Below are 14,119 nucleotides of genomic sequence, written 5' to 3' on the forward strand. Positions count from 1 at the left end.
GCTAACCATAGCATGACACTGACAAGTTAGAAACAGTTACAGCAAAATTTGTTGGTAAGAGTGTGCAGCTTTTGCTTATTTTCACACTAGTGTAAAGAGAACTTGTAATCACAAAATAAAAGAGCAAAAGTGAAGTTCACTAGTTGAATGAAGTCAAACCCTCTCCCCTGTAAACGAGTGAATTTTGCTTTCTGAACTTATGTGACAATATGAGACACTTCCTAGGTGGAAAGGCAAAATAACCATTTTTTCTGTGGACTATACAAAGAGTGTAAGACAAGCAATGACATATCTTCTCGGCTTTGACGGATACATGTACATGAAACTGGCAAGAGCATCAAATATCTCTTTATGTAAGGATGCTGTATAGGTGTAAAGGAACCACTTCACAAAATGGTAAATACTTGCTGTATAAACACGGCTACACAATGGGGATGGTATATGTCCCCTCCTCTCACCTGGTTCGTTGTAATCTGTCCAAATTCATTGTACTGATAGAGAGGTGCCATATGCAAGACAAGCCACCAACATAAACCTTGTACATCAATGCTCTCCAGAGAGTCTGAAAAAGAATGAAAATGCCGTCCACAGCATGTATTCAGTGGGCTTTTCTGTCTGTCTATATTTTGTATTTGTTCAACATTGTTCAAAGGCCAGTTTGACACTTTGTAAATCTTCACCAGAGATTAACAAATTGATCATTTCATATTTTATCTGAAACATACCCTTTGCAATGAGCAGTGACTGAATTTCAATAAAAGTATACTGTGTTTTTGATTAACATGTGCACTAACTACACATATCTTCTTACAGTTTCATTTGATGTTAACCATAGTACATGTATGTCATCTGTTTCATTTTGACCACCATGGCTTTGGTCATACCCATCGTTATCAAAAGTGATAGTGGACCTGTTTATAAGAAATAGGACCCTTTGCAATTGACATCATTGTTCTCTTTTTGAATGCAAAAAGTAAATATTTGTATGGATTTTTAGATTACACTTTCAAAAATTAGGCATGCATGAATGACAAAAATACTACATAGTGGGTGACGGCTAGTCTAACAGTAAATACTATAAAACAGTTCAAGCTACAAGCTGCAACAACACTGACAAAATTTATCAGCATTACAAGCAGCAGTGTTTGATGTCGCACCCCTGTAGCTATATGTAACCTGTAACTACAAAAATCACTCTTTGGGAGCAACAAGTTAGCATTGTTGTGACACAACTCTTGGCTGACCAGAGCAATTCACCTACTTACATGTACATCACTCATTTATTTTTTCATTTTAGTCCCATTGAGAGTACAGTACACGTTATGATTTTTGACTATTGTAAGAGTAGTGGACATGTACACTTTGTTCAAAACAGAACCTGTCTTGCTACTCACAAATATTTGTATTAGGCCAAAAACAATAAATTGTGCTGTTCCGATAACATGGTTTTCAAAAATAGGGTAGGTAGGTCAGCAGGAATTTTTTTTTTCCAAAATATTTTTATTTTTAAAAATGCATTTTTCAGGGGTTCAGGGCGGTCAAACACTGGCCATAACATTTCTAGAAAAATGTATCAGGGGTTTCATTAAGTTTTGAAGTAGGGGGCCAGAATGGAAAAGTAGGTGGCTTGCAGCTGCCATGACCACAAATCGGTCGTCGTGGGGGAGGGTCCGGAAACCTTGAAAAATGAGCTAAAATTCACTTTTTCCAGCTCACAGTCACTTGAATTTCTAGTATTTTCAGGAGAATTGTCAGCAGTGTTCCAGGGCAATTTGTGTTCACATCATAAAAGCCATTTTCCTGGGAGATTAGGCCTAAATATGATAATTCATGATATAAAATGATAAAATGTGGTAATGTTGACGTTTTTTTAACAAAGAAAACTGAAGTCTTTAGAGCCTCTATGCTTTTAGGAGGTAAACTATAATAATTCACTATTCACTATTATTAAAGCCCCAGTGCTGCTAACTTTTGATGATAATTTCACCATCTTTATTTTGAATGTGAATCATAATTCCTTGTTCTTCTCCCCAAAGAATGTTGATATACACAGTATCCAGCTTGTCAACTCAGCCCCTATGGTTGTAAAGTGCATTGTTATTGTTGAAAACTGACTTCTGATCCGGACTAGAATTCAAATGTAAACAATATTCATGCATTTTACACATATAGACGCCAAGTTGACAATCTAAATAGTGGGTGTTTCAACATTCTTTGCGGAGTAGAATAAGAAGTTGCAATTGTTTTATAAAATAAAAATAATGAAAAAACCATCGAAAGTTAGCAGTACTGGAGCTTTAATGACATAAATTTGATATGTAGATGATATTATACAGTGTTACATCTAGACAGGGGGATAGGGGATTTCCCCTCTGTTGAAATGTTGGCATCCCCAATTAATTTGTCAAGGGGGACCACTCCCCCCTCCGCCAATGAAATGGTGCCAGTCACACCTTAGAGATACAAGTAGAATACATGAACTGGTGAAATGTCCCGAAATTTTCTGGTAAAGGGGGAAAATCCCCCTTGTTGATGCCATCCTGGATGAAACACTCATATTTTAAGCACAGTAAATGAGAAACTTATCATTAATGTATAATGTTATGCTTAAAATTAAGAACCCTGATGTTAGGTATGGAAATCTGCAGATGAAGAACTTTTATACCACTGGGGAGGTAAAATGGATAATTTATATAACAATAATGATACAAACTGACAATCATTACCATATTTCGCAAATAGAATCAAAGACCCTCAAGGTTATTTAACTATATGGGTATGCAAAGTAAGAACCTTGATATAGGATATGAAAATTTGTACGTTCAGAAGCTCATATTTGGATTTAACCTGACGATCGCTTTTGAAGTGAATTTAGAGGTCTGATCGTATTTTCAACCACTCTGGGCGACATTCTTATTGGCGTGGATAGACCGAAAAGCAGTACATATCATACCTCCGGCTGGTTATATACCTTCACATTTACGCCTACCGCAGTGCAACGCACGTCGGCTTACTAAAATTCGAACTGTAATCGGGAAGTGTTTTCGTGAGAATCCTTCGAAAACAGTTTAAATCCACGTAATTGTCCTCCTCTTGTTTCTTGGTCCATTTTAAAACCGAAGATCGTACAGCGAAGCTTGACCTCGCGATCGCTTCCGTCTTCATTTGTTCATCGACCATTTTGAGTTGAGCTAACGACGGCCGACAGGTGTAGTATGCACGTTTTCGTTGGCGTATATGAAGGTCACCACATAGGAATCAGCAATTCAGGTAGCAAATAGAATCGTCCGTTGCAATTCCGATTTTTATTGAGGCAGTATACGCAAGACCGTGTTGCATCGTAGTACAAGGCGATCGTAGTAGTCGCTCGTCTTCTGAATTTTGTTTCAAATAAAAGCCGTTGGAAAGTTTGATTACACAGCTTGTGAAACTTGTCCGTATCATTTCAGAAGGTAAAAAATATTTTAGCTATGAAAGAGTTCAAAGTTTCCGAAAAAGTAGCGGCGAATCGTGAGAGTAACCGGTCAATTTCGCCGGCTGCCAGCTCTTAATGAAACCCCTGTGTATCATACATATAAAAGGAATAAAAACATAAAAGACATCTTCGTTCAAGCAAAAATCAAATGCCAAGTAACGAACGCGTGATTTTCACAGGTTTTTCCTTTTTTTTTATACTACCATGTTTGCGTAGCTCAAAAAAGTTTAGGGTCAGCAGGTAAAAAATAGGGTAGATTGGGTTATTGGAACAGCACAATACCGGTATTTTTTGTTCGGCCTTACCTGTCGGTACACCATGTTGGGATACCTCTTCTGGAATCTGTCTGCTTAGTACAGTGTGTAAAATACTGTAAATGTGACACCAAAATGACTGCCAAGAGAAGAAAGAGAAACTATGATTAAGCTGAAGAATATTCAACTCTTGCTTACAAATGATAATTCCAAAATATTAAAAGTTAAGATTAGGATGGGATTTCGTGGTACTCACTTGTCATTGATTAAAAATCATGCCATTCATGTCATTTGAATGAAATTGCCAAAGGATACACATCACTAGTAATGACACTGGCAAAACTCACATTACATTACCATAAACACCCTGTTAATTCGACCACTCTATTAATTCAACCACCCTATTTTTTTTCTAAAAACATAATTTTATTTTACCCTTATCAGTTCAACCACCAATGGAAATTCGAACTTTCTCAATCTCTAAGAATTCGACCAACACATCATGACAAGCTGTTTTGAACATTTTATTTTTTATGAAATACGCAGAACAATATAATGTACATCACAGAATGTCTAAGTCAAAATTTCAGGAAAGTCACCTTTATATGTTTCAATCATCCAAGATGGTAAGCATATCACTTATAAACTGTCAAAAAAGTTGAAATACCTAATAATTTGACCACTAAAATTATTTTGGCTTTGTTAATTTTTCTAAAAATTCAACTATTTAAAATTGGAATTATTTATTTCTGGTCGACTTGATACAGTTTTTATGGTAGGTTTCATAGTGGAATGAGTTGGTGAAGCTGCTACATATAAATGAATTACACATACTACTGGTAATAGCAGCATGTTTGGGAATATAACCCTTGACCCCTGTTAGATACAGTATGCAGCCAAACCAGGTGGCATAAATGTCACAACAATGTCACAACAAGGAGGTACATAATGTCACACTGAGGTATCAGAGTGTGTTGTATGATTGAACAACTCTATTGCAGTGACTTTCGAACTGTGCTGGACTGCATGACAAGCAAAATAGTTTTGGAAAACGATAGCCACCCTTGGTAATAATAACACTGACACGGCCTTGCTCTGAACAACCTTACAACTCAAAAGGCAAAATAGCCCCATACCTCGGTATCCAGTTGTTGATGTCTGTTGTCAAGGAGATGAAGAAGAAGAATCCACAACTCTTGAAAACAATGACAGGGAAAGATTGACGACTGGTGAAACTGATAACTGCTAATCTGTTGATTTAAATCAACGAAATAAAATTAGATTAAGGGATTAACATTTTAAAAAATGTCACTATTTCAATCTGCAAGTTTATTGTGGTTTGAAACTTAATGTGACATGAATTGTAATTCTAATGTATTTGTTAAATCAATCAATTAATAAATCAATTAATTAATAAATCACTCAATTATTTAATTGATAAATCAACACATAGTACATAATGTTTACCTCTTGTCACTGGTGACATTCTAAAAGCGTAGAAAAAATTAACCCTTCTCCTGCCAGACAGTATAACTTCCCCATCTGCCAAGTCAGTAAAAAGCAGTATTGAGCAAAATCATACCAGTATGTATTTCACCCATTTGGCTTGATATGTTTTAGTAGCTTTACTCTGTAAAACTCATGTTCACAGTATCTGTCTTCAGGGACCTTCAAATCTTCAGGTCTTTGTTAAAATGCGCCATATTGGACATGTTTTGCTTCACTAGTTTAAACAAACTTGACCTGATGGCAGAATATGTACTTGGCAGTAAAAGGGTTAAATAATGCAACTATTTTGGTTGTTTCAAAATGTTGCAAAAATATTTATTTGAAAACCTTAACTATTTATGACTGGAAAAGTTTACACAAAATTACATGAAAGAGAACGCTACTTTTCTGTTCATTCTGTTGTTCTGTAGGGTTTTATATTGATATAGAATGTGCATAGAACGGACAGATAATCAGACTCAATAACTTTGACAATATTTTTTTGGCAGACCACTTGTGGTGGCTCATTCTGAAGCTTATGGAGCAAACAAATTTTTCACAGGTGTGATTTTATCAGAAATATTATTTTCCTCATAGAGATAAGACAGGGATTTTGAATTTCAAATATCGGTAAATATTGGGTAATTTGTTTTTCTAGTACCAAAATTTGCACAACGACCCCCAAGTTTTATTCTTGATTTTGAAAGACAATGGTTGAGAGATTGCTTGAGGAAAGTTTGAGCAATCGTTTAATTCTTTCCTTTTCAAAGAAGGGAACTAAAGTGTAGGATTCTATGAAGATAAGGCTGACTTTGTGTTCATTTTGAATGCTTATTCTGCCAATGAAGTTCATATGTCACTACAAGCATAACATGTCCCACATACTGCATTTTAACAAAGACTTGAATATTGAAAGCCCCGAAAATGTAGATACTGTAACCATGATTTTTACTGACTTGACCCCCTGTACCATACCATGAAAATAAATAGGTAAAATATGTGTAGGTTTTGGCTCAATGCAACCTGTGACAGACTTGGCTGATGGGGAAGTGATAGGTATTGTCGGATAAGGATTAATCTGTATGACAATTAACATAAGGATGATGAAGAATTACACGGAAAGAAATAAATTTCAACTCACATTCTTGTGATTGGTATTTGCTATCAAAACCAAATCCCAAAGCAAAGTTTTTAAGTGAGTATTAAACAGCTGGCAGACTTCAGACTGGACTGCAAGATCTGTATATCAAAAAGATAATATAAAGAATAAGAGAATAAATGCTTATACACATGTAACTAGGAAGCCAAAATTTGTATCTGCTGAAAACTTGAAACGTATATCCTTCACTTTTACAAGATAGAGTTGAAATCGTTTACCTTTGACCTTGATGTGAAATATATGGAGTATCTCAACCACCGACCAATGAAAGTCCAGATGTAAATGCAGCAAGTCCTTGCTCAAAGATTTCTGGAAAGTTGGAAGAAATCAAACAAGAATTAGAATTAAAGGACTGTATATATAAGTCTGGAAAAGCAAATTTTCAAAAGATAATGCGCAATGCACTGTACATTCTTGGAATGATATTACCTAAAGGTCATTTTTGCTATTACATAATGAAAATTGTACTGCTTCTGAAACATTCCAAACTACTAACACATGACAACAATTCGGCTGAAGTGTTGCTTCATATTTGAGGTAGTTTTTCAATATTTGAAATTCAAAATGGCCGCCATTCCTGTGTTAACTTTATGGGGTAAAATAAAAATTTTGGATTTTCGAAAAACTAAGCCAGTGAAAGTTTTTCTTTCTTCAAGAGCTTTAAAATGAGCCCTCCAACAAGTAGTAGATCAGCAAAGAATTGTTGAAATTGGACAGTCCGACAATCTGTCCCCGAGGTGCGTCCTACCTTAAAGCTCTATACATTGTATTTTTTTTTAATTTTACTTCCCAAAAACATACGATCCAATCTTCAGAGGGATGTTTTGGATTCCTGTTATAAAACCTTGTTGTCTTTAAAAATGTCACTATTTCAATCCTTGAAGATGGATTCCAATGATTCAAATCAGGGATTTACACATATATACAGTGCCTCACACCAAGCGTAATATGACACAGAAACTTTTGGGCTGATGTGCAGCGTCTCGGAAGCTGTTATCCTATTGGGTGGCTGAATCTTACCGGTATAAGTAAATAATACAAATAGACTCCCTAAGTTGCTGTGAATAGTGACAATCAACCAATCAGATATAATCTTCCGAGCACGCTGCACATCAGTTGAAACTTTTTTTGGATGGCAAAGCAGCAGCTTACTGCACTTACCAGAAACGTTTACCAGACTACAGACTTACATTTTGAGTAAAATACAGAACATACCTATGTGTGTATATATTAAAAGCAGATTTGACATTGTTTATTCCTTTGAAGCTCATGACCCTTCAATGTAGCTTGACCAAACAACTAAAGACTTGAACATTAAAATCGATAGGTTACTGAAACACTCACTTTTTGTATGACGTACAGACTGCCAAGATGGTTGATGAGACCACCCATGTGATGTAAAAACGACGTCGGAAACTCAGAGATGTTCCTGAAGTGTTCAATGAGAGTTTGGCTTGGATCTAAGGCCAATGCCGGGTCATAATATCTACGCAGGAGACAAAAAATGTATGTCTATATCAGGTGCTAAGAGTAGTACAGAAACCTCTTTATTACCACATGTGCTAATAAGAATGTTTTGTTATCAATAATATGGTGCTGGACTGCTTGTTATGGACAGCTATTGTTAAAATACACACACACCCCTTTTTTCTGAGCGTTGGGATCCTGACAATCCACATTAAAACACAGTGGATGATTGGACAACACAATTCTACAAACATTCCCATTGCATACAAGAGTGTAAATATGGGACTTTCCCATAGGTTTCATTGACTAGATGAAAACATAAATAAATAAATAAATAAATGAATACATATTTTGGCACCGCAGATCAAGACAACATAAACAAGGTCTTTAAAATTGGTGGTAATATTAGATCGTACCATAAAATAAAGTAATGTGCATGTACTTGGTACCTAACAGTATATTTTCACCATACAAACTTTGAATGAAATCAATCTAAGCATGTCTGAGTAATGGCTGGGGTCAGATATATACGTGTACCCCAGTCAATTTTTTTCAGATTTTTGCCAAAATTTTGATAAAAACTGTAGCCTATGAAATGTGATGTCCATTTCGTCCAAAATTATCAAAAAAAATCCATAAAAATTCATAAAAATTGGCAAAATGTTGCACTAAAATTTTCTAGGAAAAATTACGGTACTCAAAGGGTTAATAGACAGTTGCATGCATGTACACTCACATAGCATAATCCATTGCATCCTTGGATGGTTAAAAATAAACCAGGTATGCAGTTTTTATGATTCAACATTGTTTTTGTTAAGGGCAGTGAAGAGGTAAATGTTACCGGGGTTACCAAGTCATTTTACTGGGGCTACCCTCCATGTATCAATGCTATCAGATATTAAGAGGGGACAGCACAAAAGTAATAGGATTCCCAAATCAATTACCGATGTTCTCAACCCTGAACAAAAACACTGAAGAACACCGATAATTTGAGAACCCAGTGATGCTTCTGTTGTTCCCTGATCTGACAGCATTGACATACTGGGGGGAGCCCTGTTACCCTGGTAATATTTACCAGCTTGCCTTCCTTAACAAGACACTGTTCAGTAACAATGATACTGAAAACACAATGAGGTGAATGTTGATCACATCCTGCTGTGCTGGTGTCATGAAAGATAACAATCTAAGTTTCACTCATAGAATTGCTCCAACATGACCTTTTTGAACAAAGTCTGACATTGAAATTGGCCTTCACAACTTAGAATACAATAAACAGTCAACACTGATTTTGTTATCAGTATGTAGAAAGTTTTTCACATCTCACCTGTAAATGACAACTTTGACATACTGCAAGAAGTGACAACACTGTGAGTGCAGCCATTGTACTTGACTATTTACACCGCCTGAAAAAGACAAGAACAGTTCCTATGTAATCACAAGAAAATGAATACATTTCACCTTTTGGGAATCATGACGGTATTTGAAGCAAAGAATGCCTAAATTGCAAAGTACAGGTGTTTCATTTTGCAGACTGCAGTTAGGTAAATTGATATTGATCTTACTTTGTTTCTCTGCAGAGCTCTTGCTTTACTTGTTCCTTATTTCATTTCTCTTTTTTGGTAGCTATTTTTTTGATATTGTACCTGCATTTTTTGCCATTTTTTCATTGATATCAATAAAGTTCTACAATTAGTTCTATCTACGGAACTTTTGCCATTTCAGAAAAATATACTTTTGTAAAACACATTCATGCAAGGCAAGATAAAGCAAATCTCGGGTTCAAAGGTCACAATATGAGATGCCTAAATGTTTGCTCAGATCAGACAATTTGCAATTCAGCTCATCGGTAGAATCTTTTCAAAACAGGCGTTTGCAAACCTGTATACCTGACTATGAAATGGTAGAGCACTGATGTACCCAAATATTGTTCCTCAGACCGCAACACAACTGAATGGGATCTGTCAACCCTGTTCAGGGGTGCAAAGTATTGCAATCCCAAAGAGCAGTACTTGTACAGCATAAGGTTGATAACGTGATATAAGAGAACCCCTTCATCATCAATGGTTTGGTCTAACACCATTGTTTTCTATGGTAAGCCTGGACATGAATACTGGGGAATGGGGAACAAATGATAGAACGTAATGTAATGCTGAAAACTTTGATTTTCCAACATATTAGAAAGAATGTGGAATTTTTTTGGTTGTACGACCATACATAAAAGTATCATAATCTTCTTACCTGTACCTACTTGTACAAAAGGTTTGCTTTCCGTCAAGCGTCTAAATTCAGAGAGCTTCTGTCTAAAATATTGAAAGATATTGCAAGAATATTGTGTCAAACACATTTTAACATGGGGATAACATTAAAAAATCAATATTTGTCTGCAATGATAAAAGGTTAAGACATGAATTCAAGTGGACCACGATACATATACTATACGTAATACAATGTACTGTAGATAACATACAAGCAGCCGGAAGTGTACCAAAATAAATTCACGGGTGCAGCCATATTTTTGTGAGTGCTCATAAATAGACAAATACAAAACGTGTAATGTATTGCATTTTTACAAGCCATTTATAAAATACATCACTGCCCTTAGCTTGAAAATATTATTCTCCATCTTGTGTTTACAGTACCTCTGTTTGCTGGGGTCTTTAAATTTTCAACACACAGGACACATCTCACTGGTCCTAACCAACATGACATGATGGTGATGAACTTGACAGGTTAAGGTAGAACGCGCCTCGGAAACAAGAAATTCGGGCTTTCCAATTTTATCGAATCTCTTCTGATCTACCACTTGTGGGGGCTTATTTTAAAGCTCTTGATGAAAGAAAGGTTTTCACTGTCTTAGTTTTTCAAAAATCAAATATTTCATTTTTTCATCATAGAGTGACCACAGGGATGACGGCCATTTTGAATTTTAAATATAGGTAAATCTTGGGTTATTTGTTTTTCTAGTACCAAAATCTGCATGGTGACCCCTGATTTTTATTGTACAATGCTTGAAAGTTTCATTGAGGAAAGTTTGAGCAAAAGTTTGTCTTTCACTTTTGAGGCACATACTACCTTAAGGGTTTAAGCAATTTTTTCAATGGAACAGGAGAAGATTTGCATCAATTCATGTGATATTTAGTTATATTCCCTGACTTTAACGACTTACCTGGTGAGGTAGAACAGAATTTTAGTTTGCTGAAACAATGCCGAGGCTGTGACATGCTTGTAACCATACAAGTCAGTTAACAGATCGAGGAAACTGCCATCGCTGGGATCATCTCCAAGTAGAGTAAGACTCAACGAACCACTGGCCAGGTAACTGTCAGACGCAGGCTTCCACGTGGAGACCGGTTGCCACAGTGACGTTCCAGTTCCTCTCTTGTTGCAGTGGAAACATACTGAAGATTTGGTAAAGTCCTCAGCTGTTGGTGTCCACAACAGATAACAGGAGAAAGTACAAAAATTTATTTCAAATATGTTTTTGAAATACGCCTCGAAATGCGCTTCGAAACTGAAAGACTAAAAACATTTTCTTAGACAATGGTAAACTGAAAAAACTAGATTCCAATCTGCAGAAAGTTGTCCTAAAGCTGAAAGATCATCAACTAGAGTTTACCTCCAAATAACATAACTGTGTTTGAATTTATGCATGAAGTGTGAATGATTTGTGTAGACTTCTCATGTATTAAATATTTACTGAATTTGATATTTGATCCCAATAACATTTTTTTTCTAACACCTTAAAAAAATCTGAATACACTGTGTGCATAACTCAAATTTCTAGATTTATTATGGTCCCCTAAATCAGAACTAAATCCCTAGAAAATTTCATTTGGGGGGAAACTAAGGGAAAAGCCTGGAGTATACATGTACAATGGACACTTATTTCTTAAAATCTTAATACTTTTCAGAAATTCAGTGTTTATGAGGTTTCTCTGACGGCTTTCAATACTTAGCAACGACAGAAAGTGCTTTCCAGGCTCTCTAAATTTGTCACAGAAATCTATTTGGCAAACTCCACTTGTGTCAACAACAGAACTCACCTGTGATATCTGTGAATAATTCAACTCTCTGTCTCTTGCTGGCAGGAGAATTCACATCTTCCAAACTTTTTGGAGAAAGTGGTGGGGTTATCGACCCCTCCATGTAAGAACACGATGAAATCTCATCTCCCTCGAACATGATGTGAATGACTGATTAGTTGAATTTTGTCGATTCTCTTGTAAAATGAAGCTTGATTCTGGTTGGTCGTGTTCAGTGGAATACCATTGGTTCAATGCAGAGTTTATCACCTATATTACTGCATTCTGTCTGTGGTATATATTCTCCAAATACTTTAGTGAGGTGTACCTACTTAATAAATAAGGAAGAAATGGAATGATATTTAGTTTTGTGACTGACATGACAGAAGTAGTGATACATCATGAAAACAAACATGTTTGATAAGAAGTTACAATAAATGGCACAAAAGCATACTTTAAATTCCATGCAGAAACTAACACTGTTTCATATTATTTTGTAAATATGAATAGTACACTTAGTGTAACAGTTTTCTTACAGGGTGGTGAATTTCGCCCAAAGCCGTTTCATTAATAACGAGCACTACAAAATCTTATTATCATACCTTTCGAAACTTTATTGTGTTTATCTTCAAACTGTTAACACCGACAGAAGTGGCATTTAGGGGGTCAAAGTTGTCAAATTTTTTACCCATGTTGAGTGCGTAGTAATCAGACTGCTATCGCAGTAATTGGACGTCGTATTTGGGGCTAAATACTGATATTTTGAAACTTTGAACCCCGATTTTCAATTTCGATGTGTTTAAAAAACTATATGGAAATATTTCGTGATAATAAGTTACGTTTAATCCATGGACGACTCAAATATATTTCGACGTGTATAGCACTTAGATATCGGACATGGGCTGTCTCTGTGGGTTCCCAGACACTTCGCACCAAAACCACTTCGCACCAAAACAACCTTGTATCAAAACCTCTTCGCCCCAAAAGTCACGTAGCCCCAAACCATTTCGCCCCAAACTTATCGCTAACCATTAAACGCTGAACACCTTTCTAGTATCATCCCACGACTGAAATCTTGAAATTGTACACATTTCAAGAAAAAGGCATCGTGCAATTCCGCACACGGCACCTGAGTTGTAGCATTTGGTAATTTGCGTGTTTCTTTTCTCTAATACATACCATATATGGTTTCATGCAAGAAATATGGTTCATGGTAGTCAAAATGTCCTGACACATTAATGCAAAAAAAAACGTCATGATACATCGTGGCATCGTTGTTTTAGGACGAGTTGATGGTACTATACATTGGGCGAAGTGGTTTATACTAATTATAGTACGATGTGGTACTTGGGGCGAAGTGGCGTTGGATGAGGTAGTACTTGGGACGAGGTGGTTTTGGTATGAAATGGTTTTGGGACGAAGTTGTGTGCGGCGAACTGGTTTTGGTGCGATGTGTCTGGACCCCATCGTACGGTGTGGCTAACTTCGCCAAGTTTGTAGCGTCTGAAATAGCTTCTACCGAAAAAAAAAAACTATCCAAAACGGGACGGACGGCATGCAGCGTCACCTGACTTAATGCAGTAGCATGACTTGTAAAATGCTAGCAATACGGAGCGAAGTAAGTACAACGAACAGCATGTCATTATATGTCCGAAAACTGAGGTCGTCCGAAAACTGTCACACTGAGTGTATGGTTCATATGCAGAAGTTCAGATTTACAGTCCGAAGTGCCCTAGAGACAGTGGTCGTGTCAATTTCCCCGGTCCAGCCACGTTATGGGGTGAACCACTTGATATCCTGAGGGGACTGGAAGACTGCTCCACCCCTTAGAATCGTTACGTCCAGTCAGAAATAAAAGTGAAGTACTATTCATGGAAACATCATTGCAGGTATATTTGATTTTTTTTCTTACCTCCATGTTTGTTTCTGCCTTCTTCCGCCGAGTGATTACAGGTTGACATACATATTGCAATGGAAGAAGCAGCTCTTACTCGTAACTAACTGGATTTGCAGGGGATGCTTTAACTTCAATGTAGCACGACCTCCTTCCTTAAACACAGACTGTCGCAAAAACTGGTTGCGAATGGGCTTCAATGCATACCTTATGAATACAAGGGTCAGGACAAACGACGGCTGTGATTTAGTTGAGCTGAGAGCGACCTCGAGTGAAGTCTCGATTTGGCAACTGAACTAACATTAAACTCCCGCCATAAATTTACTTCCGGTGTCAAGGGTTAACTACTTCTTGAGAAAA

At 36.5% G+C, this 14,119-nt stretch overlaps 1 protein-coding gene across 2 annotated transcripts in view; it reads right to left on the bottom strand.

Moving 5' to 3' along the window:
* The window catches only part of LOC139141981 (protein MMS22-like), a 51,431-nt gene extending 37,345 nt beyond the window's left edge, over positions 1–14,086 (bottom strand). The window contains exons 1-11 of one of the 2 annotated variants that reach the window (XM_070711765.1): positions 13,778–14,086; positions 11,887–12,193; positions 11,010–11,265; positions 10,082–10,143; positions 9,168–9,246; positions 7,721–7,862; positions 6,595–6,685; positions 6,359–6,456; positions 4,866–4,979; positions 3,781–3,868; positions 459–562 (exon numbers count right to left, since the gene is read on the bottom strand). In XM_070711765.1, coding sequence (XP_070567866.1) covers positions 459–562; positions 3,781–3,868; positions 4,866–4,979; positions 6,359–6,456; positions 6,595–6,685; positions 7,721–7,862; positions 9,168–9,246; positions 10,082–10,143; positions 11,010–11,265; positions 11,887–12,025 — 1,173 coding nt within the window. In that variant the 5' untranslated portion in view covers positions 12,026–12,193; positions 13,778–14,086. Of the gene's footprint in view, positions 1–458; positions 563–3,780; positions 3,869–4,865; positions 4,980–6,358; positions 6,457–6,594; positions 6,686–7,720; positions 7,863–9,167; positions 9,247–10,081; positions 10,144–11,009; positions 11,266–11,886; positions 12,197–13,777 lie in introns of both variants that reach the window. The other variant, XM_070711764.1, reaches the window with a different exon arrangement.
* Between the last annotated feature and the right edge of the window lie 33 nt (positions 14,087–14,119).

This window comes from Ptychodera flava, chromosome 10 (assembly GCF_041260155.1).
Source record: "Ptychodera flava strain L36383 chromosome 10, AS_Pfla_20210202, whole genome shotgun sequence".
Classification (NCBI taxonomy): Eukaryota; Metazoa; Hemichordata; class Enteropneusta; family Ptychoderidae; genus Ptychodera; species Ptychodera flava.